Source organism: Odocoileus virginianus, chromosome 20, assembly GCF_023699985.2.
Source record: "Odocoileus virginianus isolate 20LAN1187 ecotype Illinois chromosome 20, Ovbor_1.2, whole genome shotgun sequence".
NCBI lineage: Eukaryota > Metazoa > Chordata > Mammalia > Artiodactyla > Cervidae > Odocoileus > Odocoileus virginianus.
Window position 1 is genome coordinate 25578555 of NC_069693.1, and position 24833 is coordinate 25603387.

Here is a 24833-nt window from a genome sequence, read left to right on the forward strand (position 1 = left end):
TCTGGCCCAACATGTACTGAGGAGTCAAGATCCTCCTAGACTAGCTATGTCCAGGCTGAGCTCCCCCCACCACCCTACCACCTCCTGGGCAACCCCTTGGTCCACAGCAAGAAGGCCGTGCTGTCAATGAAGGGGCAGCTTTCCCTGGGGAAGGCAGCCTGTTTATTGAGTACAGAGGATACCTTTACAGACTGAGTACACAAAATAAATAACTGCACATTCTCCATCCACAGTCCATGGCATCACAAAGGCCCAAGTCTCCAAACTCCCTCTGTCCTACCCTCGGGACCAGGTGCATCTGGCCAAAATAGGAAATAAATCCCCAGAGGCACCTGGGGAAGTGGGGGAATTCTGAGGCCATGGGACTTGGGCTTGCCACCGCCTTGTGCAAGGAGCACTGGAGACAGAGGAGCGGGTGTACAAGGCACAGGTGACGTGGCCCAGAGTGGTCTCTTTGGGCGTGGTTCCCACTGAAGGTGGCACATGCAAAAAGTTGAGGAACTGAGAGCCAAACCCTCCCTGCTTGGCAGGGGACCCACAGTCCAGCTAAAGCTAAAGTTGGGCCCTGGCTCCTCCCCACCTGCAGAGAGCAGCTGTGGAGGGAGGGGGCTTGGACTCCGGGCCCCCTGGTCTGTGGTGGAGGGGAGGCACAAGACTGACGGGGGATGGTCTTGCTCAGACCTCTGGGAAAGCAATCATCCAATTTCACCCACCTCTCATGGGGCTCCCTCCGGACGGAGATACAGTGGGGCCCAGAATGGAAGGGTAATGCTGTGAAAAGAAGCGGGGACAGGGTGGACCAAGCAAGGCCACCATGAGGAGGGCAGTGCCCCCAGGCACTCAGGGTTCAGAGGCAGGTCACACAGTACGGCTAAGTTCCAGGGGGAGCTGCAACAGAAGCTCAGCATAAGGGGAGACAGTTGAGCAGCCCCAGGACCCTCCTTCCTTCCCACTTCCTCTTGGAGGATAAAAGGAGGGCACAGTGGGCATTCCTAGGCAGTCCACACTTGTGCCCGACACTAGATGGCGCCTTCGTGCAGCTGCAGAGGAGGGAAGAGCAGCGCCTGAAGTGAGGCAGCAACCGGCAGCACCAAGGCTGGAACCAGGGCTGATGCTGGAACCCAGATGCGGCTCTCCCTCAGAAGCCCCTGTCCTTTGCTTTGACCCAGGTGTCCCCATCCCCCAGGTAGCAGCAGTGGGGCTCCTTTTAACTCCCCACAGTTGGGAAGGAGGCACCCGGGGAATAGAAAGAACGGGCATCCAAGGGAGAGAGTGAGGTGATAGTAGGCTCTTCAAAGAAGGCACTGAGGGTGGTGGGCTGGTGGCAGGAACCCTCAAGGTCAGAGGCTGGAGCCTGGAGCAAGCCTGCTACCAACACACCCACACAGTCCAGAGGGCCAAGAACCACTTCACGGTCTTCCCACGAGAGATCCTGGCAAGTTCTGGGGCCAGGAGGGGTCCCTGGGGACACCGGGAAGGAAGACAGATTTGGGCTGGGAGGTGGAAGACTGTTTAGACTTAGCCAGGGGCTGAAAGTCCAACCAAGGCACAAGTTATGGGCCTACCTGGGCCTCTCACTAGAGCATAATCATGAGGGTCAGGATGCCATGAAACATGGGGGCGGGGGGTTAGGGAGAAGGCTTGGTAGGGGAAAGGGGAGTTCCAGAAGTAACTGTCCCAAAGAGTCCTGAGACCACAGGACACCCTCTACCTGGCAGTGCATGCCCCTTTGGTCTAGGGGAGAGCCAAGAAAGAGGTGAGACTGAAGGCCAGGTCCCGCCCTTCCCCCAATATATACCAGAGCACTTGTCCACCAAGAGGAGCATCTGTGCCAAATCAGATTCAGGGTTCATAGGGCCCAGCACTCCCTCCGCCCTGTCGCACCAGGTTCAGGCCCAGGGTGAAGATGGGGGCTGCTGAAGGCACAGAGAAGGGGCTGGGGCCATTCACCTACCCTGGACCATGCAGGTCTATCTCTAGAGAGGGCGCTGGCCCAGCACTGTGTGGCCAGGCTGGGGCCCACCATGTCTGCATCCTGCTGGTGGCTCAGCCGTTGTACTGCTGCTGGTAGCGCAGGTTGAGCTCCCGCAGCTCTCGCTCCCGCACTCGGCGGGACTTGTTGGAGCGTGTCGAGCGGCTGGACCGCGTGGACTGGGCAGATTTAGTGCTCTGGCAGCGCGAGGAGGCGCGTTTGAGGAGGTTCTGGGAGATAGAGCGGTGCAGATTCTTCATAGACGAAGAGGCTGCCATGCTCACCACCCACGGATGCCTCAGGGCCTGCAGTGCAGTCATACGGGCGCCAGGGTCCACCGTCAGCAGGCGGTCAATGAAGTCCTTGGCCAGGTTGGACACACTGGGCCAGGGCTAGAGGCCAAGGACAAGCATTAGAGCGAGCACACTAAACACTGCCCTCCCCAGGACAAAGATGTCACCCACACAGCACTCAAGACCTGTCCAGCAGCCCTGCGCTCGCCCCCCAGAGAGAGGCACAGCCCCGCTCCTCCCACGTAGGTCATTCTGAGCCTCCCCTTCCCACCCAGTGCTGAGCAGAGGCTACTCTCCAGGTGACATGGAGTGTGACAGAAGGACCCACCCCTCCCCAAGAAACAAACTTCTAAGGTGCCCTGGACCAAAGCCTGTTTCAAGGAGATGGCCCCAGTCAAGACCACCCATCCTATCCTAGGACACAACTCAGGGAGATCTACTGAGAATGACCAAATCTTCCACCCATCTTAAGCTGCACTTAAGCTTCCATGCCGGGACACCCCATTCCAGGCCACTTACTAGTCCTTACAGAGAGGGCCTGTCCTCTCTCCAACTGAAAGAGTGGCCAAAATGACCACTGCATTCTCTGCATCAGCCTCAGCCTCTCAGCCAAGGAGAGAAGAGGAAAAAATTCAAGGCAACTAGATTTCTTCACTTGCTGGGAGGGCAGAGGGATCGTGGGAGCCCAGCAGGGACCGAGACCCTTCTCAGGGGCACTTCTCATGTCTGCATGACTTCCCTAAGTCACACAGCACTCCTGGCAGTGTCCTGTACCAGCCTCATCTTTCCTCAGCACAAAGCCTGCTCAGCTACATGCACCCACAGCTGCCTTATCATAGCCACACACCAAGCAGTTATCTGTCTCCAGGTCTCAGCCTGCACAACCCTTCACCTGGCTGAATCACCAGTTCTCAGGTTAAAAGACATTTGCTCATACTCCCTCTTAGCCCCCAGTGCTAAACAATTATTCCAACAACTTCAAGTTTACTGTGCTCATTAGACCATGCTCAGCTAATCACCAGTGCCTACTGCTGGGTATAAAGGAGGCACACAGCAGATAGAGGCTCAGTGAGCAAACAACCCATGCATGGCACCTGATAGGTACTCTCTCCTGCAGCTGCTTCTAGGACATGGGGCTCAGAGGCCCAGGCCCTCAAGTTACTCTGCTGAAGGAGGGCGCGTGCAGCATGGCTCTGAGTCCCTGCCTCTCTTGGGAGTACTCTGGCACAGAGTCGGACACTCTCCAAAGGGTGGGTGGCTCGGACTTTTGCTGAGCCTGTTCCGGATGGCTTGGTTGGGAGGTCAGGGAGACCATCACCCTCCTTTTTGCCAGGTGAGAGGGTGGTCTGCCTGGTCTACCCCCATGGTGCCCTTCACCTTAAGGAACCCCGGAACACACACACCAAGGGACTCAGGAAAGTCTGAGAGGCCACACTTGGGGCGGCTGCATGTCCACCCAGCAGACGCTCTTACACACTATCACCACCCTGCTTCTGGCTTCTTTGAGCTCCAACTCTTCCCCAAGCCCTTCCCCACCGATGCTGATGTACTGGTGGGGGGCAGGGGGGCAGTGGGTGGAAGGCGGGGGAGACAAAGAAAAGACCCATCTGGAGTCCTGAAGATGGGATGGGACGACTTGGGAGTTGTTATCATTACTTGCCCTTTGGAAGGCAAATCTCAAATCAACTTCTACTGAGCCAAACTGGAAGAAAGTGACCGAAAGCCCAGGTTTCTAAACAGCTACCTACCAGGGTCCTCCTCACCAGTGGGTCAGCTCCCAGTGATTCCTGGGAGAGCAGTGAGGGAGAGCAGGGAGCAACAGCCCTCCCACACCGGCAGCCTGGTCCAGTTTCCCTGCAGGCGGGCCTGTGCAGCTTGGGGCTCCGATACTGAGGCCAACATGCAGGGGGACTGGACTGGACAGCTGCCACGCAGCTGCAGGCTCACAGTGCCAGAAAGCCGGGGGCTTGCTGCTGCCACCTGAACACAAGCAACCACTGTGAGGGGCCAGCCAAACTAGACCCCAGACCATCTGCAGCCCCGTCACTCATTTGAGAGCGAGAAAAATGAAGGCATAATGTGGCCACGGATGGACAGAGCAAACCCGGAGATGGAACAGCAGGGCTTGTGTTGCCCTTTTATGGTCTCCAAGAAAAGGAAAAATCACTGGGGAGCACGCTGCCACTCAGCCTGGCCTGCTGGTGGGACAGCTCCAAGATAGGGCCACAGCACAGGCTAGTCAAACAGGGCTGGGGCATGAACTCTGCCCCTGGCCCTTGGTCCGGTCTAGCCAGAAGAGAGGCAGCTCCTCCTCAAATGACAGAACAAACAAGTCAGGAGCCTGAACATGGATGGATGGGAGGCACCCCCCACTTCAGATCCATACCCTGGCAAACCAAGGCCCCCTGCAGCTCTGGATCAGTCCAGGGTGGTCTCAGAGGCGCCTCTCCCCAGACCTGTACTGGGGACTTAAGCATCTTTGTCTCCAAAGTGACACAGCTCACACCAGGCATCACCTCCTGCTGCTTGTTGCCGTTAGAACCAAAGTGAGCCCAATTGATTGGCCCCTCCTCTTCCCCCCAGGCGCTCGCCTCTCCAATTACTGTGTATGGACAGCACTGTGAGGAAAGCCGATGAGCTCATTAGTCTGAGGGCCAGCACACCCTTGCTGGCAGCACCCCAGTCCCCAATCTAAAGAGCTGTGAGCAGCTGAGCCAGGTGGGTCCCTTAAGGCAATGTGACTCGAGCTATCCCGTCCTGAGAGCCAGATTGTGCAGTGGGCACCCAGCCTAACCCTCACACACTGAGGGACGTTGTAGTGGGAAGCCAAACAGGCCCAATACAGAAAGGTGGTCCCCAAGCCAGCCCTCTGACAGCAGGGCAGGGGCTTATGCTGACCTCCAGAAGAGTGACCCCTTGAAGTCCCGCTGAGGCCTCCAATAGGGCTTACAAAGGAAAAGCAAGGCTTTCCACACCCATCCCTGGCCTCGCTTCTGGCCACGTCAAACTCAGCACCTCCTAAGAAAGCGATCAACACCTGCAGACCAACCCCTGCCTCCCCAACATGCTCAGGCCCCTGCAGCCACATGGGCATGTCTGGCAGCAGCTGAACTGCTGTCTGTTCCTCATATGCAGCCAAGTGAGGAAAAAGAAAAGGAACATGAGATGGGAGTTCCTTGGCAGTCCAGCAGAAAGGGGCACGGGTCTGATCCCTGGTCTGGGAACTAAGATCCTGTATAGCCGCATGGTGCAGTCAAAACGAGAAACAGAAAAAAGGCAAACTGTCATGCCCTCCAGTTTCCACAGCTCCAACTGCCAGCTGTGGGTAAAGGATGGAACTCTTGCCTCAGTATACTTGGGGCCAGATCAAGGACACATACAGGCCTCAGGTGGGTGGCAGAAGGGACAGGCCCCAGGTACCACTGACCAGTCTCCCAGAGGCTTCCACCGGTTTCTGGGCTGGCAGAGGCATGGAAGGGAACATCACAGTGTCAGCCTGCCTTGGCCCCAGTCACTCCAGTCTCCCTCTGCTGTGGGACCAGAGGACAGCTGCAGTCCCCCAGGTGACAGCCCCCACGCTTCTGTGCAGACTCTCATGAGCTGTGTGGGCGAGGGGCCTGGCCCCGAGGACGACAAGGAGAGGCTGTAGGAAGAAGGGCATCACCTCCACCCTGTTCCTGAGCAGCCAGCCAGCCACCCTTCTTCTTACACTCTAACCCCCAGAGTCCCTGCAATTCAGATACCTACTCCCGATAACGGTAACAGCACAAAAACCTACAGAGTGGAGAGAGGACCTCATGCATGAGCACTCCCTTACCAACTTCGCCCCTCTTCATGGCCCTGCTTCTGCAGAACCGCTCCCTCCTGGTGACGCTCAGCAGCAGAATCTGACTCTCCCTTTGGAGGGGAAACCAGACCGGAAAGGGCTTCCACTGTGGCTCAGAGGATGCACTTCCTCCTGCCCTAGTCTCACTCACTTGCTCCAGCTCTACCATCACAAGGGCCTGGCAAGGATGTTACCTGAACTACAACCAAGAGCTAAGTCCAAGGGCTAAAGCACAAGAATAAGGATGAACCAGTTCTCTTGGCCGTGGAGGAAAGAGGAAGATGCTTCCTTTCAGCAGCAGGCCCAGTTCACGGGGCTCACCCGAGATTCCCTCTGGAAAGTGGGTCTGACCGCTCTCAAGCAAGGGGAGAAAGAGGTCCAGTGTCTCTTTGGGATGGCATCTGGGTGACAGACTGAAGTGATGGGCTGGAATGTCCATGACCTGCATCCTAGGTCCACCTACAGCCTCCTCACTTTTAAAATGGAGGAACTGAATGAGTTCTAAGTGTTTTGAAGCCTAGGTTCTAAGAAGATGGCTCCCCATCTTTTTCCCCACTTGGCTGCATGTGAAGAACAGAAGCAGAGCCTCTGACACTTAAGCTGTGCTGATGTCCTGACCTCCACGGGCTCTTTTCCAGCCCATGACGACTCTGGGGAAGGTTCCCTGGCAGAGGAGGAAGGCCCAGAAAGAGCTGCTGGGGGAAGAAGGGAGGAGAGAAGCCTGTGCTTTGCTGCCATGACTCAGTTCTTCCCTCAGCTTTATCTCAAGACGTGTTTTCAGATCCAGCACTACCAGCCTCAGAGGCCCCTTCCTGGAGTGATGTGAGCCTGAATGACAGCAAAGGGCACAGGGGAAATCCTGGGAAGTGGAGCTTCAGGCTTTCTCAGGAGAGCAGAACTATCAGTGTGACAAGAACAGCACACTCTGATGTGGACCATGAGGAAAGGCGTTGTGAAAAAATCGACAGAATTAGACATTGTGTGGTGATAGAGCCCGCACCTCCTCCTCTGGGCAAGACACTCACATCCTGGTGTCTGAACATCCAGACCAGAGAGAACCCACCACGCTGGGGTGGATGTGGGTAGGGGGAGCTGAGCAGCAGAGAAAGATGTTGAGGGAAGGAGTCTGACAGAAGAAAAAGACGGAAGATAATAGAGAGTTTTTAAAAGAGGCAGAGAATCTCAAAGATAAAAATAAAATGAGAAAAGGCGTGACAACTTAAAGGTTACTAAAGCTGTGTTCTAAACTCTAGATGAGTAACGAGATGAAATCCTGCACCCCCACGTGTCGCTGCCCAGAGTCCACAGTGTAAGGACAGGGACAGGGGGGCGACAGGGCGCAAGTCAAGAGTGAGGAAGGGTGCTGCATGCTGGCCTTGGAATCAAGGATGTTGACAACTTGTGTCAGTGACCAAGTGATGTCTGCTTTTACCAGTGTCCTGGAATAGCCCCTAAAAGGTTCTGGATTTCAGAGCCAGCTGCATAATGGTCTCCTCTATCTCCACACATGAGTTCTGCTAAAGTGAAGTGATTTCCAAGGCCCACCCTGGCATTTGTTTTTTGTAAAACTTCCTACCATTCTAACAATTTCTGAGGCAGTTTGAATCCTGGTGGCTGTTAGCATGTCATCCATACTGTGGCTTCTGTCCCCAGAGGTCTGTGTCTCTGGAACCCTGGGTACAAATGATTCAGCTGAGGGCAGGTACTTTGTCTACGTGTGCAGGCAGAAGTGGTGAAGAGATAAGGTGACTCAGGGCCCCATTAGAACGAAGCTCAGGTCTGGGCATCATCCTCACACTGGGAGACAGAAACCTCTGAGGAAGGAGAGCTTGTAGAGATATGGCCGCGCGGGGTGGTTGGATCAGGTCATCATTAACCACCTCGGTGGGGGTGGCTAGGGGATGAGTGTGGGAGGTCACAGCAGATTTAAAGAGGTCAGAATGTGGGCGCAACCACCCCAGCAGCTCCCAGAGAAACTCAAGGGTCTAGAAACAACAGGGCCTGTGAAACAGCAGAGCTCTGCAGGCGGAGACAGACAATGGGAAGAGCAGAGAGGGAGGGGACGGATGTGGCACCAGAAGCCGCTCCAAACACAACCCACGATAAACCCCTTTGTTGAAGAGACCTTGGCAGGGGGTGGGAAACAGCAGTGATGAAAGGACCTTGGAGTAACAAGGTGCTGTAGGTGGGCAGAGTAAAGTATTTTGGCTAAACTGGCTCAGTGCAACAATGTGGGGAGACAGGCATTTGCTTCTGCCAGCACAGAAGGTGAGTGTGTAACCAAGGCAACAGCAGCAGAGAAGATGGCGGGGCTCCACGGAGCCGGTGGTGGCCCGGGGGCACACATGAGCCCCTACCCACATGGACAGCGGCAACATGAGGCAAGTAAAGGCGTCTAGTAGAATCCAAGCACAAGCCTGGAAATCCGCCACCGGCCTCCTTGCATCCTGCTCTGCTGCCTGTAACATTCAATCTCCAGCCCTCCCATGGCCCCTGGCTGCCCTCTCCACAGGTCCCAGGCAAGGCCCTACCCTGCTCCCTTGGAAGCTCCCTGTCAGAGCACGTGAAGCAGGCTGCACGAGCAGCCCCACAGGCTCTAGCCCCCTTCGCCTGGAGAGCACCAGGACACACCACACGCTCCACACCTCATTTCATCTTCGGTATCCCAGGGGAGAGCGGCACATGTCTCAGTTACTGTGAGGTGCGGCGGCGAGCTGGGATGGGCTTGTAAACGTCCACTCTGGCTCTGGGCACTCACCCTACTGCAGGACTCTGCAGGGTAAGACAACCACAGGGCGCAACTCGCTGGCCCTGAGCAGGTGTCCCTTGGCCCAAAGGGATGGATGGTCAGCCTGCAGCCCAGAGACACCCCCCTGGAGAGCCAGCTCCTCACCAGCACAATGCCCTAGGGAGCGGCAGCTGGGCTTCCTCTCCCACCGGGGTTCAGGTCCCTGCCTGGCAGCACTCACTCTCCTAAGCAAGGCTCTGGGAGGAGCTTTGCCCAAGCCCCCCTGTTCCTGGTGCCATCACCTGGGCCCGCCCACAGCTCACAGACTGCCCAAGCAGAGGAGGGTGACAATTAAAAGCTGCTAAATGTGGCAGACAGCAAAGCTGCTGATGGCCTCACTCTGTCATCAGTCCCACAAGAACCTCTTCATCCATCCTGCCTCTAGGAATAGAACTCTTGACAAAAGTAATGACATTAGGCCCACAATGTCACATTTCATGTCAAGTGAATCACAGCATCTCCAAGTCGGTGGGACCATAACAGCCCTCTAGTATGGTCTACAGATGGTGATTCACCTTCTGTGTCACTCCTTTAGCAGCAGCTGCACCAGATCTCCTGGGGCCTCCTGTGAGAGGAAGCTCCTTCAAGGTGACTGTGTCTTCAACCTGCTCTCAGACTCACACAGGCCTTCCTCGTATCTGGCCAACATGTCTCCCTATCATTTCCAACACAACCCCAGGTTGGCCCTCTCCACTCCAGTACCTCCAGTCACTGGATAAAAATTCAGATTTCTCCTCTCTAAATCACCTGCCACAGCCTTCTCCTTCCCAGAACTCTCTGTTCTCCCAAGATCCCTGCATTTGCTTCTAGGCAGGTTTGGCCAACAACCCCCTAACTGCATCTCCAAGAGGTGCCTCACTTCTTCCTGGGATCCAGCCCCAGAAGAGAACACTCCAGGTAGCAGAATGACCTTGTCTGCCTGACAGTCCCCTTTGGGTCCTTGCCCATGGCATCACTGACAACCACTGATGCTGCCCTCAGGAAAAGCTGGGGAAAGCACTGTGAACATACGTGCTGATACACATGCTGTCCTCAGAAACTTACAGGCCAGGGAGGGAAGAGATGTCCACAGATGACGGCCTGGGAGAGGGAAGAAACGAAGACTCCAGCAACATGCTGATGCACACATGCTGGAGAAAGCAGACTATGGGTCTGGGAAGGCCAAGAACTCTGAAGCCAAGAGGGCCTAGATTCAAATCCCAGTCCTGGCACCCTCTGTGAGGCTCTGGACAAGCTACTTCCTCACTAGCCTCAATTTACTAATCTGTAAAACAAGGGGATTATACCTACTGGCAAGATTATTGTAGAGATTAGACATTCTGGGTGTAGCACCCTCAGCCCTGTGCCTGGTACTCAGCAGACTACACGATGGCAAGGGTTGGCACTATTCTTTTATTTTTATTTTTTGGCACTATTCTTTTTTTTTTTTTGGCACTATTCTTAATGGAAGAAATCTTTGAACTGAATAACTGAGAGCTGGTCAAACTTCTTAGGTTGACATTAGGAACAGAGGGAAAGTCCTGAGCGAAAACCTAGTGTGAGGAGTGAAAGAAGCAAACGTCTCGGACCTGGATGGAGGGGAGTATGGGACCACGGCTGGAGGCTGGAGCATCCAAAGTGTCAGCATCGTGGGACAGGTATGAAGGAGGTCCTACTTGTGTGCCTCCTTCCACTGCTGGGCCCCAGGCACGGCTGTCAAAGCAGGGCTGGGCACACTCTCCGGGTAAGAAGGCAGCTGGAGGTCCCTTCTAGATCTGCCTCATATGATGCTTCTCCTGCAGCTCTGCGGGAGGGTTCTGCCCCACGACTCCCGTTCCCTAACTACGGCTCACGTGTACCATGTGGGGCCCACTCTCTGGAATCCCTGATCTGCCCCTAACATCCCCAGGGCACCAGGATTCCTCATTCCAAACAGGGATTATTCCACCAGCCCCCAGCGGGTCTTCCTCTGCAAGTCTCCCATAGCACTTCCTGATGCATTTCCCTGCTATGGAGCACCCAGACACCACCCTCCCACCTAATGCTTGGAATCTCCAAAGAATCCCTGGCACCACAGAGCTCCCGGCAACACACACAGGCCTGGCCCGACCCTGTCAACCTCTGCTCTACTGCCCCCAATCATCTCCGGCTTATTCTGGAGCAGAGGCAGCAACATCCCCTTCTCTGAGCTTCCACCTTCTCAAAGCCCGCCTGCTGAAGGATGTCCTCTATGCCGGCCCACAGAAACCACTGAGTCTGCCCGAGGGCTCAGGGCCAGAAACCACCAGAAATGAGCACAGCAGAGAGGGCCTGGCACATGAGAAACCACCACAGGGGGCAGGGTGCCGCTCAGAAAGGCACCGAGTGCCACGGGACTTCCTGTTCGGAGAGACGCACACCTCGAACTTGCTGAGCTCAAAGTGGGCAGGCCTTTACCTGCACAGGAAGCTAGATGGAAACCCCCCCTGTAAAATGTCTTTCTTTCTGACTCAGAAACACCTTCTATTCAGCATGCCTTCATAAGGGTGAATGACCATCACACAGTAGAAGACAGGTGGCTAGTGAGGATGGAGGCAGAGCCCAGTGCTAAGAAGGGGGACCAGTCCTACCACCTGACCGGAGCCCCATGGCCCATGTTCCAGACTGCCAGGCCTCTGCTGGAATGTGCCTGCCAACAAGGGTCCGTTCTGTGCTCACTCCCTATTCCTCGTCCTTTCTCCCGGGCACTCTCAGGTTTCCTGGGGGTGGGGAACAGGCCTTCCTGTCTCTCTGTGTCTTCCCCGGTGCACTGATGGGCAGGCATGGACATTCTTGTTCATGGGGACAAGGACAGAAAGATGCCTGGTCTCCAGCTCAAAGCCTAATCTAATGATAAGGCCTGCTTCCCTAGCGAACATCCCGGAAAAACTCCTCCCAGCCCAGAGTTCTCTGCACTGGTGGTGGAACCTGCCCCTGGGGTTAGCCAAGCTCCTGGGAACAGACAGGGGCCACCAGGGCTGCCCAGGGATTTGCCTCTGGAACTGGGAACTGTTTTCAGCTACAGATGAAGGGTAGTGGGGGCTAATGACTGGGTGGTGCCCCCCTCACACTGGGAGCCCAACTCAAGCCACGTGACTGCAGTGGAGCAGGAAGCAGAGACTTGAGACCCAGTCTGTGCCCATAATCCCCACCCCATTCATTTGTCATTCTTTCACCCTCAGGCAATCAATAGCCAGTTAGCAAGACTCTGCAAGCTCCCATTAGATGAACTGCCTGATCAACAATTGCCAGAATCAGGAACGCTTGGGCAAACCTACAGACTTTTGCAAAGTCTCTCCTCTGTCGGCAACTCCTGGGAAACCTCCCTCCCTCCACAGCTTTGCTACACCACACGGAGCTCCAAGGGCAGCCAGGCAGGGTCCTGGCACAACACTGCCCTGTGAGGTGGACTCTGGGTCTTCTGACCTGTGATGAAACCCGGCCCAGAGGGTGACCAGGGCTGTGCCTGCTGTGACCACCCCATCACAGCTGGGGCTTCCCAGCCAGTGGGTGTTTGCTCTATTGAATCCATTTGCAACAAGAACGAAAACGTGAAAAACTTTAGGCAAGAGCTAGAAAATATCACCGTTTCTCCTTTATCTGTAGTCAGCACAGAGTTGAAGAAGACAGCTTCCCTCTCCTCCTCACATCACCCTGAAGTATGACCTGGGGAGCCCCCCCCCACCGCCCAGGGAAGGCCAGCCTCCAGGCCCACAGGAAGGAAGTCCTTGACTGACCATGACCATGGCCTGAAGCTGCCAGGGAAGATGATGGCATAGGATCTCAAGCGCTAGGGCACTTTGCCTTCATGAGGCTTCAGGGCAACTCCTGTAGGAAATGCTGCTCTGGGCCAACCGGTTGAGGCTAGGGAGGAACATTCATGGGAGGAAAGCTGGGCTGCAGAAAGGGGCTGGTCCCAGAGCTCCTCTGCTCTCTCTGGACTGTCCAGGAGGCAAGAACAGCAGTGCAGGCCTGGGAGGAACACCGTGGGGAGCACTCTGCAGGCTCCCTCCCTGCCTTGGCAGAATCCTGTCATCAGCAGAGCTTACCTCACCTCCCACATAAAGCCACCCCTGTCCTTCTCTTCACAGCCTCCCCAAGCACACCATTCTATCCAGCTTGCCGTGCTCCATGTTTCCTGGGGCGAGCCTTGTCTCCAACCCGGTCAGCACCCTGCCTGAGGACCAACTAGTTCTCATTCTCTCGGCACTCCCTCCGGCTTCCAGCAGTGCTGAAACCTAACAGACCTTGTCAGGCATTAGGGTTATCAGTGGATCCAAAGACACAAGGCTGAAGGCCGCCCGGCTGACTTAGGCCGGGAGGTAAGCATCTGCTGGGTTAAGCATGAGGAACTGCTTAAATTATACTTCAACATTTTAAGATCAGATTTTCTGGCTTCTCTTAAAAAAACTGGAATGTCTGGGTGCGTGGAGTCCTCCCTGTTCTGTGGCAAAACCGGGCTGAGGTGAGAAGCAGCTGTTGTTAGAGAAGGCACGGTCACTGGCTCGCCTGAGGCCGCTGGAGCAGATGCGGGGGACGCCCTGTTCTGCGGCCTCTTGGCCTACCTCTGGGCTCGCCTGCAGCGGCAGTGCTCTCAGCTGACAGCTTCCCACTGCCAGTGCCTGAATCTCTCTGCTTCCTTCGCCTGAGGACTTTCTCCACCACTAGTTGACATGCAGAACAGCCTGGAAGTGCCAGGGATTTAAAGCCTCAGCGAAGAAATGCTCAACTCATACAACGGTCAGCAGATGAAAACCCACCCTCTTTCCTGCACCTCAGCAGGGACGATTCTGAGCACGTTCTGCATGATTATTTGCAGGGCCCCCAGTGAAGCTGAGTTCCCTGGCCCACAGCAACCGTCCACTTCTCCTTGTACCTCTAACTGTTTCTCCCTTTCTGCCTCATGATCCCCACCCGTCACTTGTGCTTACTGAAATCACACCCCAATTAAACTATCTGCTCCCAAGTCCTTGTCTCAGGGCTCACTTTTCGGAGAATCCAAACTAACATACCCTATTAGTCTCACTTCATTATTTTTACATCATCTGCCTGGCCCTGTGAACATGGTCCCAAGAGCACGTCCACCCTGATCAAGGGCTGCCTGATAGGAACCCCACCCACGCAGGGCCCTCCCCAACATCCCTGAGATGGGGAAGACTCACCTCCCCCGAGTAACTGTACTTGCCCCGGAGGATCTGCCGGTACAGTCGGGTGCGGTTGTCATCCTCGAAGGGCATGGTGCCACTGAGCAGGATGTAGGCAATGACACCCAGTGCCCACATGTCAACAGAGTTGGTGTAGGGCTTGCGGACCAAGACCTCGGGGGCAATGTACTCAGGCGTGCCACACGTGGTCTTCATCAGGCAGTCGTCACCCTTCTTGCGGGCACTGGCCAGGCCGAAGTCGGTGATGATGATCTTGGAATCGGTGCCAGGGTGGTAGTAGAGCAGATTCTCTGGCTTGAGGTCTCGGTGTGTGATGCCCAGCGCGTGCAGGTAGCGGACGCCGTCCAGGACCATCTGCAGCACCCGAGTGGCATCACGTTCAGTGAAAGAACCCTTGGCAATGATGCGGTCGAAGAGCTCCCCGCCAGTGGCCAGCTCCATCACCATGTACACGCGCCCCTGTGTCTCGAACACTTCCACCAGCTGGATGATGTTGGCGTGGCGCACCCGGCGCAGCACGCGCAGCTCCGACTCGCACACCTCCCGCCCCTCCCGGTACTTGGTCTCGATCATCTTAATGGCATAGGGCTGCCGGGTGGCCCGGTGCTCCACTCGCACCACGCGGCTGAAGCTGCCTCGGCCGATCAGAGCCTTGATGTCGTACTTGGCCGTCACACGGGGGTCGAACTTGGCCCTGTACTTAGCCACCCTGGCCCTGCGTGGTGGTTCCGAGGGAGGCTCTGTGTGGCCGGTGGTGGGGGCACCGGGGCCGGGGTTTGCACCCTGACCGGCTGCTGGAAACCCACCTTTGAGAGGGCCAACGCTGTCCACCTCTGTGATGAAGTGCTTGTACACATCGCTCTTAGTGCCACTGAAGGGCTCCACCTTCTTGACCAGATCCAGCTGGACATCCTTGGGCGGCTCAGGAAGGACCTTGCTTGTCCCACAGCCCATCACGGACACGGGGGCATCCTCCCTAGCGAGGCTGGCAGGACCTGCTCTGCAGGCAGTGCCCCGTCTACACCTACACAGATGGAAGAAAGGACAACTCAGCATAGCAGGGACGCTTTCAAAAGGACCCCAGCCATCCTCCTGACTCCCTCCTCCTCCATCCCTGGATAAACCTAGCCTGATGACATGATCCTAATATGGTTCCCTGGAAAGGAGGATGGCTTTGGCCCCTGAGTGCTCAGAGGCCAGATGCCATGGAGGACCTTGATGAAAGACTGGGTGTGAGTTCCACGGTCTTGATGGACCTCTCCCTGGGTCTGCTTTTCAAGCTGCTCTTCAACTTCAAAGAGGCGCAAGAACACGAACCAGGCTCAGCTGTCACTGCCTCCACCCTCCCTGCTACTCTCCCTGGGGCCCTTATCACAGCTGAAGTCCTGTGTTTTTTAAAGGTTAAAATCATTCCTCTTATTACTCTGACTCATCTTTTCTGAAATGAGGGTGTGGCATGTTGGACGCCTGTTCACCAACACTTATCACCCACTAGGGCGAGGAAAGCTGCTTTTCCTTTCCCCAAGGCTTCCTCCCTCACGGATACTTTCCTGGCCCCCCAAGCCCTCTGGAGGGATTGATCCCCTCCCCACTACAATAAACCACCCCCCACCCCTGCCCTGGGTCTCCGCCCTACCTTCATTCTTCCCTGGATTGCGCCCACTACTTTGCTAATGCACCATCTTAACCCAAGTAGTTGAACACCTTGTTCCTTGTGTGGCTAAAATGCCACACAAGTCCCAGCACTGGATAAAATCAATCCCAGTGAAATAGGGACCACAAGCCTTAGCACGCTGCCACCAGGGGGCCACCAAACTAGCCTGGGCTTCATTTAAGAGGCAGAGGGGAACTTGAGCTCAGAAAGGACACTAACAACTTCATCCAGAGGAGACTGAAGCTGTGTATCAGTGCACTCTGCTTCTGTGGGAAGAGGATCCAGGAGCCTTCCCCATTTGTTTCCTAGACAAAGATGTTCCAACTATTAACAACACCATGTGGCTAGAGGGGCCCTGGGAGAAGCTGAAGTGCTAAAGTATCACTTTCCAGAGGGTACTTCTATCCAAGTTTCCCTTCTCAAAGTTTACATGAGGGCCTCATGGATGAAAGAAAAAAGCTGAGAATGTCCTGTTCATGAGGACATACAGAACTGGGGATAAAATGATCAATTCAGATCAAGCGTTTACTGAACATCTACTAGGGATACAAGAACGAATAAGGCATCCAATGCAGGTTATATTTTAACATACCCCAAAGTATGCTAATACTTGAGAAATACTTGGCAAAGCATGGTCAATAAACTCACAGTATAAATGAAGAGCAAAACATCAAAACTGGGAATTTCAACAAAACTTTCGTTGTAAGTTCTAGGCTTGAGAAACAACAGGCGACACATATAGAATGACACAGGGGTTAGGGGAAGCTTCGTGGAGGAGGTGACCCCCACGCTGGATCTGAAGTGAGAATGAGTCAGGTGAGGAAAGGTGGGCGTGTTGTTTCCGGCAGAGGGAATAACACACTCAAAGCCCAAAGGTCCAGAGTGGTGCCCTGTGCCTGGGAAGGGAGTGTGGCGGTGCGAAGACAGGACTGGGCACTGCAGTGTTAGAAGGCCAGCGGGAATGAGGTTGTGGAGAGCAGCACAAGTCACAGTGAGGAGCCAGGACCTTCCTGGGAGGTGACAGGAAGCTACCAAAGGGTTTACAAGGAGAGGTGATTCTGTGGTTCCAAAGAAATATAAAGCTGAACTGGTGGACTGAAAGGGCCAGCAAGGAGGGTGGAAGCCCAGACCGTGGGGTGGAACGGAGCGCGGTAAGCAGGAGAACTGACAGGGACTGGAGGCTGGACACAGGGATCAAAGGAGGCGAGGACAGCACTCCAGTCCGTCGCTCAGGATCCTGGGCAGAAGGTGAGAAGTACAGCAGGAAGGATGGGCTTGGGAAGCAGTGGAAAAGGTTCACTTCCGGATGTTTTGAAGTGGGGTGCCTGGATGTAGAATCTAATGGTTGAAAAACAGCTGGTCAGGGTCAGAGATTCTGTGACTGCTCAGGGGCAACACCAACACCCACCTGCAGCCCCTTTCAAAGCCTGCAAAAGATTTCAGGAAAGGCAGCAGAGAGAGACCCAGGGAGACTTTGCTGGGGTACCACAAGAGTCACAGAGCACCCACACGGAGACCCTGAGGGGGGATCTGAATCCAAGATGGTGATAACTGATTGATGCAGCCAAGTCTCCCCAGGAACAAGCTCATCACGGAAACATACTCAAGACCTTGATTACCAATCAGCCCATCAGATACAAAGACCAGAGATTAAGTGCTCAGGTCTTAATCAGCGTGTCAATAAGACTCTCAGAATGAGACTTATCATCTTTCCTCATAGAAGAAAAGCATCCTCAACCATCACAAGGCTTTTCTCATTCCAATGCCCAGAAGATCCCATATAGGAGCTTAGGAAATCACATTTAAACAAAGGCATTTATAAACAATGGTTGGGACTCCGCACTCCCACTGAAGGGGGCTCGGGTTCAATCCCTGGTCGGGGAAGTTGTAAGGTGTGGCAAACAAAACAAAACAAAAACTGTGGACTTTGGAATTTTGCAGACTCATCTCTTTCTTCAAAGAAAAATACAAGACTGTAGTAAAGGGCTACAGCTCAGGAAAAAAAATAGCTCTTGGGCCAGGATTCCTGAGGCAGAACACAGGCCCAGATCCCTAAGACCGCACGGTGAGCAACACCTACCACCCTTCAGAAAGAAGACAAACTGCATGGGTGACCCCAGGACAACTTCTCAAATGTCACTTCTTCCCAGTGGGGAGGCAGAACCCTAGAGCCACAAAATAAATAACTGTCTCCAGATACTCCCACTGGCTCTTATGGTTTAAATGTGCATACCTAGTCTGGTCCTGATGAGAAAAATTAAGGTTTACAAAAGAAAAGGCCTGACTTTTCACTTTAAATTAGGCTAAGCAGGGATCTCAAGTCAGCACTAACACAGTCAAGGATTATCCCTCTCTGACCTTCCTTCTTCCTTTCTGGGACGTCATTTCTCTCACATTTGTTCCAGTTGGAAACGTTTCAAAGATAGGCTGATGCTGGTACTCCACCTTCCCAACTCCAGACTGAGAGTAGAGAAAAGAGGGTGCCAATTCTGAGAAGAGGGATTGCTGATGATCTCTAGATCATCATAGCTGCTCCACACTCCAATCACACCTGCTAAATTCTCTTTCCATAGAGGTTAGGTGAAAAAGGCAAACACAACAGAAGAGGCTGGCAAAATTCCTGCTGGGAAGCAGGGCAGAGTTTTCCTGTCCTTAGCTCTCATGTATGTGTTCCCAGCAGAGTGACCAGGGTGGCGGTGATGAAGAAAGTCTCAGGAAGTGACCTCCCAGGAAGGTCACACTATACTAGCTCTCACAAGTCACTATTCCATCTCAAGACACCAATGTCTGTAGAGTCGGCTTCCACACTTTCAACTCTGAAAGTGAAAAGTGAAAGTCACTCAGCCGTGTCTGACTCTTTGTGACCCCAGAAGACTGGAGTGGGTAGCCTTTCCCTTCTCCAGGGGATCTTCCCAACCCAGGGACCGAACCCAGGTCTGCATTGCAGGCGGATTCTTTACCAGTTGAGCCACAAGGGAAGCTCTGAGCTGGAGTCAAAGTACTCCTCACAGAAGGTAAGGGTGAGCAGCAGGCATGCACACTCAGCACTCCTGTCCTCACTTACAGACGTGACAGGCCAGAAAGGCAGAAATTTACCGAAGCCACTCAAGACAGTGATGGCCAACACCGAACCAAAATCTGTTTCTCCATCCAGAGCTCCTTTTGCCAAACCATAAAGACTCCAGAAGTGCCTGGGGCCCAGCCAAGCTCAGACTCACCAAGTCAAGGCCGCAATCCCTCCTCATACCACTCAGCTGGTGAATCAAAGAACCTTTACCGTGGATCTTTTCTGAGGAGCATGTCTTCTGAAACCTCCATTCCAGGTATGACCTGGGTCATGCTGCTCACTGCTATGTTCTAGGTAATGTTTAGATCTAGATGTAACAAGTCAAGATCACCAGACTTGTCAGCCTCTTGAGGGAAGGGGACACTTCTCAGATTTCTAGAACTCTCTGGCTCCCAACAAAGTGGTCAGCTCAGGGCAGCCACTCAGTGTTTGTTAACGCTGAGCAAAAGGTGGTCCAGTTCTCAGATTTCTTTTGGCTGCAGGGCAACAATCCCAGAACCTCAGAAACTTTCAAGTAGCAGGAAGAGGCCAGACTGGTGGTTAGACCAGAGCCACGGTTTCTGGGCGCCTGTATAAATGTCCTCAACAACAGAGGAAGCCAATGCTCTTGGGTCTGTTTGGGTCTTATGGATTGTTATCTGAACTCCAAAACAGTCTGTCCATAAGCTGCCAGACCCATCTGTGGGGAGCCCAGGGGCCTCGCAGCAGGGGACAAGGATGGATGCTGAAAGTTTTCCTGGCCACAGGAGTCTGTGGATGTCTCCCAGGCCGGGGCCCATAGGTGCCCAGCCCTCTTCAGTAACACCTCGTAATATTGTTCTCCATGGCAAAACTTCACAACCTCTTGACTGCAAAGATCTCTATATTCCGCTCTCGTGTTTTGAAAGGGTATCAAAATGAAGTAGGCAGTTATCTCTCAGGAATCCCAGAAATAAGGAACTGCTACACAGCACTTACTCAACATTCAAAAAACTAAGATCATGGCATCCAGTCCCATCACTTCCTGACAAATAGATGGGGAAATGGAGACCATGACAGACTTTATTTTCTTGAGCTCTAAAATCACTGCAGATGGTGACTGCAGCCATGAAATTAAAAGGTGCTTGTTCCTTGGAAGAAAAGCTACAACCAACCTAGACAGCATATTAAAAAGCGGAGACATTACTTTACCAACAAAGGCCCATCTAGTCAAAGGTATGGTTTTTCCAGTAATCATGTATGAACGTGAGAGTTAGACTATAAAGAAAGCTGAGCACAGAAGAATTGATGCTTTTGAACCATGGTTTTGGAGAAGACTCTTGAGAGTCCCTTGGACTGCAAGGAGATCAAACCAGTCCATCTTGAAGGAAATCAGTACTGGACATTCATTGGAAGAACTGATGCTGAAGCTGAAACTCCAATACTTTGCCCCTTGATGTGAAGAACTGACTCACTGGAAAAGACCCTGATGCTGGGAAAGACTGAAGGCAGGTGGAGAAGGTGACGACAGAGGATGAGATGGTTGGATAGAATCACTGACTCATTGGACATGAGTCTGAGCAAGCTCTGGAAGTTGGTGATGGATGGGGAGTCCTGGCATGCTGCAGTCCGTGGGGTTTCAAAGAGTCGGATAGGACTGAGTGACTGAACTGAACTGAACACAGCACTTCTAACCATCACGAGGCAAGCAAGGATAGCAGGCAAGAGTCTATCACTTTAGATTAAAAAACCCCTGATCCTCATATCATACACAAAAATAAACTCAGAATGGCTCAGAGACTTAAATATGAGACAAAACACCATAAAACTCCTAGAAGAGAACATAGGCAAAACATTTTCTGATATAAACTGTACGAACGTTTTCTTAGATCAGTTTCCCAAGGCAACAGAAATAAAAGCAAAAATAAGCAAATCAGACCTAGTCAAACTTAAAAGTTTTTGCCCAGCAAAGGAAACCATAAAGGAAATGAAAAATGAAAAGAAAACATAGTGTACAAATGTATAGACTGGCAATGCATAAGAAAAAAACTGGAGGAATATACACCAAATATACAAATTATTATTATTTTTTTTTTTTCCTAGGGGAAAGCGCGAACGCAGTCCCCCACTACCACAAATTATGCAGTCGAGTTTCCCACATTTGGGGAAATCGCAGGGGTCAGCACATCCGGAGTGCAATGGATAAGCCTCGCCCTGGGAAAACCACCTTCGTGATCATGGTATCTCCCCTGCCAGGTAAGTATTCAAATTATTTTTTTTAAATGACTAGTGTTTGCATCTAAAGACACAGTTCATTATTTACTCCTGTAATGCTTTAACTTTTAACACTGTTTCAAAATAAGAATAGTTACGACTTCTTCTTGGAATACAGTAGCTCAGGACCCCATTGCTTAGCAAACTCCAGCTATGCACCACTGCTCTACATGGTAATAATTAATGAGCAGAGACTTCTGCTTTAGGGCTGAGATGAAAAATTTTAAAGTTTGTCATGTCCTCATTTATCCTGACCCACAACTGCATCTGAGACATCCCACCAACTGCCCATCCCATCATCAGAAATACAGCCTCTGGCAATGTACCTGGGGGTCTCCTTCCAAAATCCCAAAGTTCAACCCACAATTATTTCCTGAACTCCTGCTGAGGGCCAAGAACTCTGCCAGGGGCTGTGACAGACAAAAAGAAGGCAGTTATAACCTCTGCTCTCAAGGAACTTACAGCACAGATGGTTCCACATCAAGAGTTCCCTGATTTATTACTCTTATGATACCCTGCTAGGCCACTTCCAGGCCAGCAAACTAGAAGGGGGCCCTTTGTGATCATTTTCCTCCAGCAAATGAAAACAGCACATTTTTCTACTTTAGCATCACATGGGATGCCATGGCAACAGAGGGCTGTACCAAGAATTAGCTCAGTGATGACCAAGCCAACACAAATTGGCTTAATACTCACTGAGTAAGATTCTTGGAAGAAAACAAAGTTCAAATAAATAAATCTCTCTCCAGCTCTCAACAAGCAGAATTGTTTCCTTTCTTTCAGGGCTGTACTTCTCAAATACTTCTCTGTGCACTCTGGGTCAATGGAGCTATTCTCAGCTATCTAAGAGCTTAAGGGTCAATACTTTGACACAACTACAGCCAATTCGTATCTCACACTTAGGAAGCACTGAAGAAGATCAAAGCTGCCCACATAAAGTGCTCACACTTATTAAGTAAAATAAAAGCCTAAACCGAAGTCTCACTCGCTTAACTATGAACTTGTGAGTGACAGGGAACCCTAGTATGTATTAGTTCAGATTTGACAGACACTAGTATCTTCAGAGTAGTCCATTCCAAGTGAGGCACAGCTCCAGCTTAGTTTAAGAAGCAAACAGGTTTCCTGAAAGTTGCACTTTCTCATTTATACAACTTAATAGGAACTGCAATTAGACCTGGACCACTTACTGAGTTAGCAAGCCCGCCCTCCAATGAGTCAGCAATCCAAATGTCTTCAGGGGAACAACCAACTGCAACTACCCTCAGTAGAGGCACAGTTTTGCTAAAGCTTTGCCAGACGACTAGAAATTATCTCAAGGAAATATATAACATAAGGTAGCTTCCTACACAAGTCTCCATCTGAAGAGCAAACAGGCTTACTAAGATGAGATCCCCTTTTGACAAGGGATGAACTCTGGGAAGAATAGCCATTAGTAGTAACAGTGGCTTTCATTTCCTGAGTTCCAAGTGTGTTAAGCGTCTTATATAAGGGCTTCCCTGGTGGCTCAGATGGTAAAGAATATGCCTGCAGTGCAGGAGACCAGAGTTCAATCCCTAGGTTGGGAAGACCCCCTGGAGAAGGGAATGGCAAACCACTCTCCAGTATTCTTGCCTGGGAAATACTGTGGACAGAGGAGTCTGGCAGGCTACAGTCCATGGGGTCGCAAAGAGTAAGACATGACTGAGCAAGCATCTTATATGCACTCTCACTCCTCTCTCCAACCACATAAAGTAGGCGTGATTACTCCTATTATGGGATGAGCAAAATAGGACTCAAAGAACCTCAAGATATCATCAAAGTCAAGAACTGAACCTAATTTTTTCCAAAGCCCATACTTCTAACCACCAAATCTTCCTGCATCCCCAAGATACAATGAGACTGCAACAGTTGTGCGTGCCGCAAGGCACAGCAAGCCCTTCCCACTGGACAAAGATGCAACCGTTTCCTAGTGTGATGACAAAGATCTTCAACCAAGGAGCATAGTAAAGTCATCTAAGGAGGTTTTTGCTTTTTGAGGTATTTTTTGGCTGTGCCGACCGAGTCTTAGCTGAGGAACACAGGATCTTCAATCTTTGTTGCAGCATGCAGGATCTTTAGTTACAGAATTTGAACTGTTAGCTGAAACATGCAAACTCTTAGTTGTGGCATGTGGGATCTAGTTCCCTGACCAGGGATCAAACCTGGGCCCCCTGTATTGTGAGCAAAGTCTTAGTTAGCCACTGGACCACCAGGGAAGTCCCACATGGAGAGTTTTTGTTTTGTTTTTTTTTAAATAAAGATTCCTACCAGATTCCAGATACCCTGAATAAAAATCTCAGAGAATAAAACTCTTTAATTTGTATTTTGAAAAACCACCCCAGGAGACTTCAAGGCTGCCAAGGCTACACCATCTACCACATGCATAAATGTGCATGTGCAAACAGGACATACACATTGCTGTGCTCATCACAGGTTGTGGCCCCTGACATGTGCTCAGGGGCATAGCTGAATTTGTATGCATTCTTAAATCAGCAACCTATCACAGCCAAATTAGCTCCTATGCCAACAGAGCCAGACACTGAGATGCAGACAGAAGGCACAGGCCCCAGGCCAACTATGAGATGACACAACACAATAAACTCCAGAAGTAGTCACATGAAGTACAGAGGAGTCAACAGTTACATATGAAAGGAGGCGTTTCCAGGAAAATTAAATCTAAGGTGGATTTTAAGGGACAGATGTAAAATCTCCATACTGCTGGGGGGAAAGAAGAGAACTGCAAAGTGAGAAAATTGCATATCTAAAGCAAAATGGTATTAAAACACGAAGTTAAGGGCAGATTCACATACTTCCAACACCAAACTGTAAACAGGAGACAGAAAGGCCCAGGTGTTGACTCGAGGTTATGCCTCTACCAGATTATGAAAAGACCTGAACGTCTTGCTTTGAGGCTTGGCCTTTATCCTGTAGGTACCAAGGGGCCAGTTTTAGGCAATGAAAGGACTTATTCAGATTTTTCAAGTGGGAATTAGCACTTCACAGCTTCAAGGAGAGGGAGTGAACGTGGGGAGCAGGATTTCCCCTTATAAAAGTAGAGGGATAACTGGTTTGCAAAGCAGGCGACCCGGCTCGACTTGAGTGTGTTCTTCCCCAGCCTGAATAAGGAAGCAAATAGCTGTCCCCCAGCCCTGGCGTTCAGTCGCAAAGGAGGAGGTGTGGAGTAGCTGCCAGACACGAGAAGGCAGTGAGGACAACCAGGTTAGTTCACCCTGACCAACGCCGACCGGTTGGCCAGCAGGCAGGTCAGCTGACCACGTCCACCTGGCCCTGAGATGGGCTACCCAGCACAGCAGCATGTTCAAAGCCAGTTAAGTCGTGGACACTGGGGACCCCAAGCAGCCACAGCCTGGCCTGCTCCGCAGTCCCGTAGGCCCCGGCGCAGCCTGCATGGGCCGAGGACTTCGGGCATGGGCCGAGGGCTCCGGGCTGGGCAGGAATGGGCCCAGTGCTCCAGAAAGCGACCGGAGCTGCAGCTCGTCAGCCCCTCCCGCCCATGGGGCCGTCGCCCTGAGCTGGGCCGCCTCACCTCGCGCGAGCGGCGGGCTCTTCGGCGTCTGAGCGACTGTGCTGACCCTCTCCGGGCCGCGGGTATAGCCACGGCCACCACCGCTGCCGCCATCCTCAGGCGTCAGCGTCGTGGCGTCATCACAGCGCGCGCTTGACGCCAAAACAAATCCCAGCCTCCCACGGGGCGGGGCGGAGGCAGGCTCGGGAGAGCCGGCTACGCGGTTGGTTGCGCTCCGAGCCTGTCCTGCCAATCAACGTCTTAAGTACAGCGTTGTTCTCTTTTCCCGGAGGGA

The 24833-nt window shown here is 52.6% G+C and overlaps 1 protein-coding gene and 1 non-coding gene across 2 annotated transcripts; both read right to left on the minus strand.

Annotated features, from left to right (window-relative positions):
- Positions 1 to 121: 121 nt before the first annotated feature.
- PSKH1 (protein serine kinase H1) lies at positions 122 to 24672 on the minus strand. The gene is made up of 3 exons (XM_020885004.2): positions 24560 to 24672; positions 14039 to 15065; positions 122 to 2364 (listed from the first exon to the last, which is right to left on the minus strand). Exons 2-3 carry the CDS (start codon positions 14993 to 14995, stop codon positions 2047 to 2049), a joined length of 1275 nt encoding a protein of 424 aa, XP_020740663.1. The 5' UTR covers positions 14996 to 15065; positions 24560 to 24672; the 3' UTR covers positions 122 to 2046.
- On the minus strand, positions 20821 to 20984 carry LOC139030115 (U1 spliceosomal RNA). Its single transcript, XR_011482428.1, has one exon. It is a non-coding gene; the product is annotated as a U1 spliceosomal RNA (small nuclear RNA).
- Positions 24673 to 24833: the final 161 nt, after the last annotated feature.

What these genes read in the sequence shown, in the direction of transcription:
- PSKH1 (XM_020885004.2), bottom strand. Translation starts at nt 14,995, where the DNA reads ATGGGCTGTGGGACAAGCAAGGTCCTTCCTGAGCCGCCCAAGGATGTC. An exon ending in AGTACAGTTACTCGGGGGAG is followed by an intron (nt 2,365 to 14,038) that starts GTGAGTCTTCCC and finishes CTTGGCCTCTAG; the next exon opens with CCCTGGCCCAGTGTGTCCAA.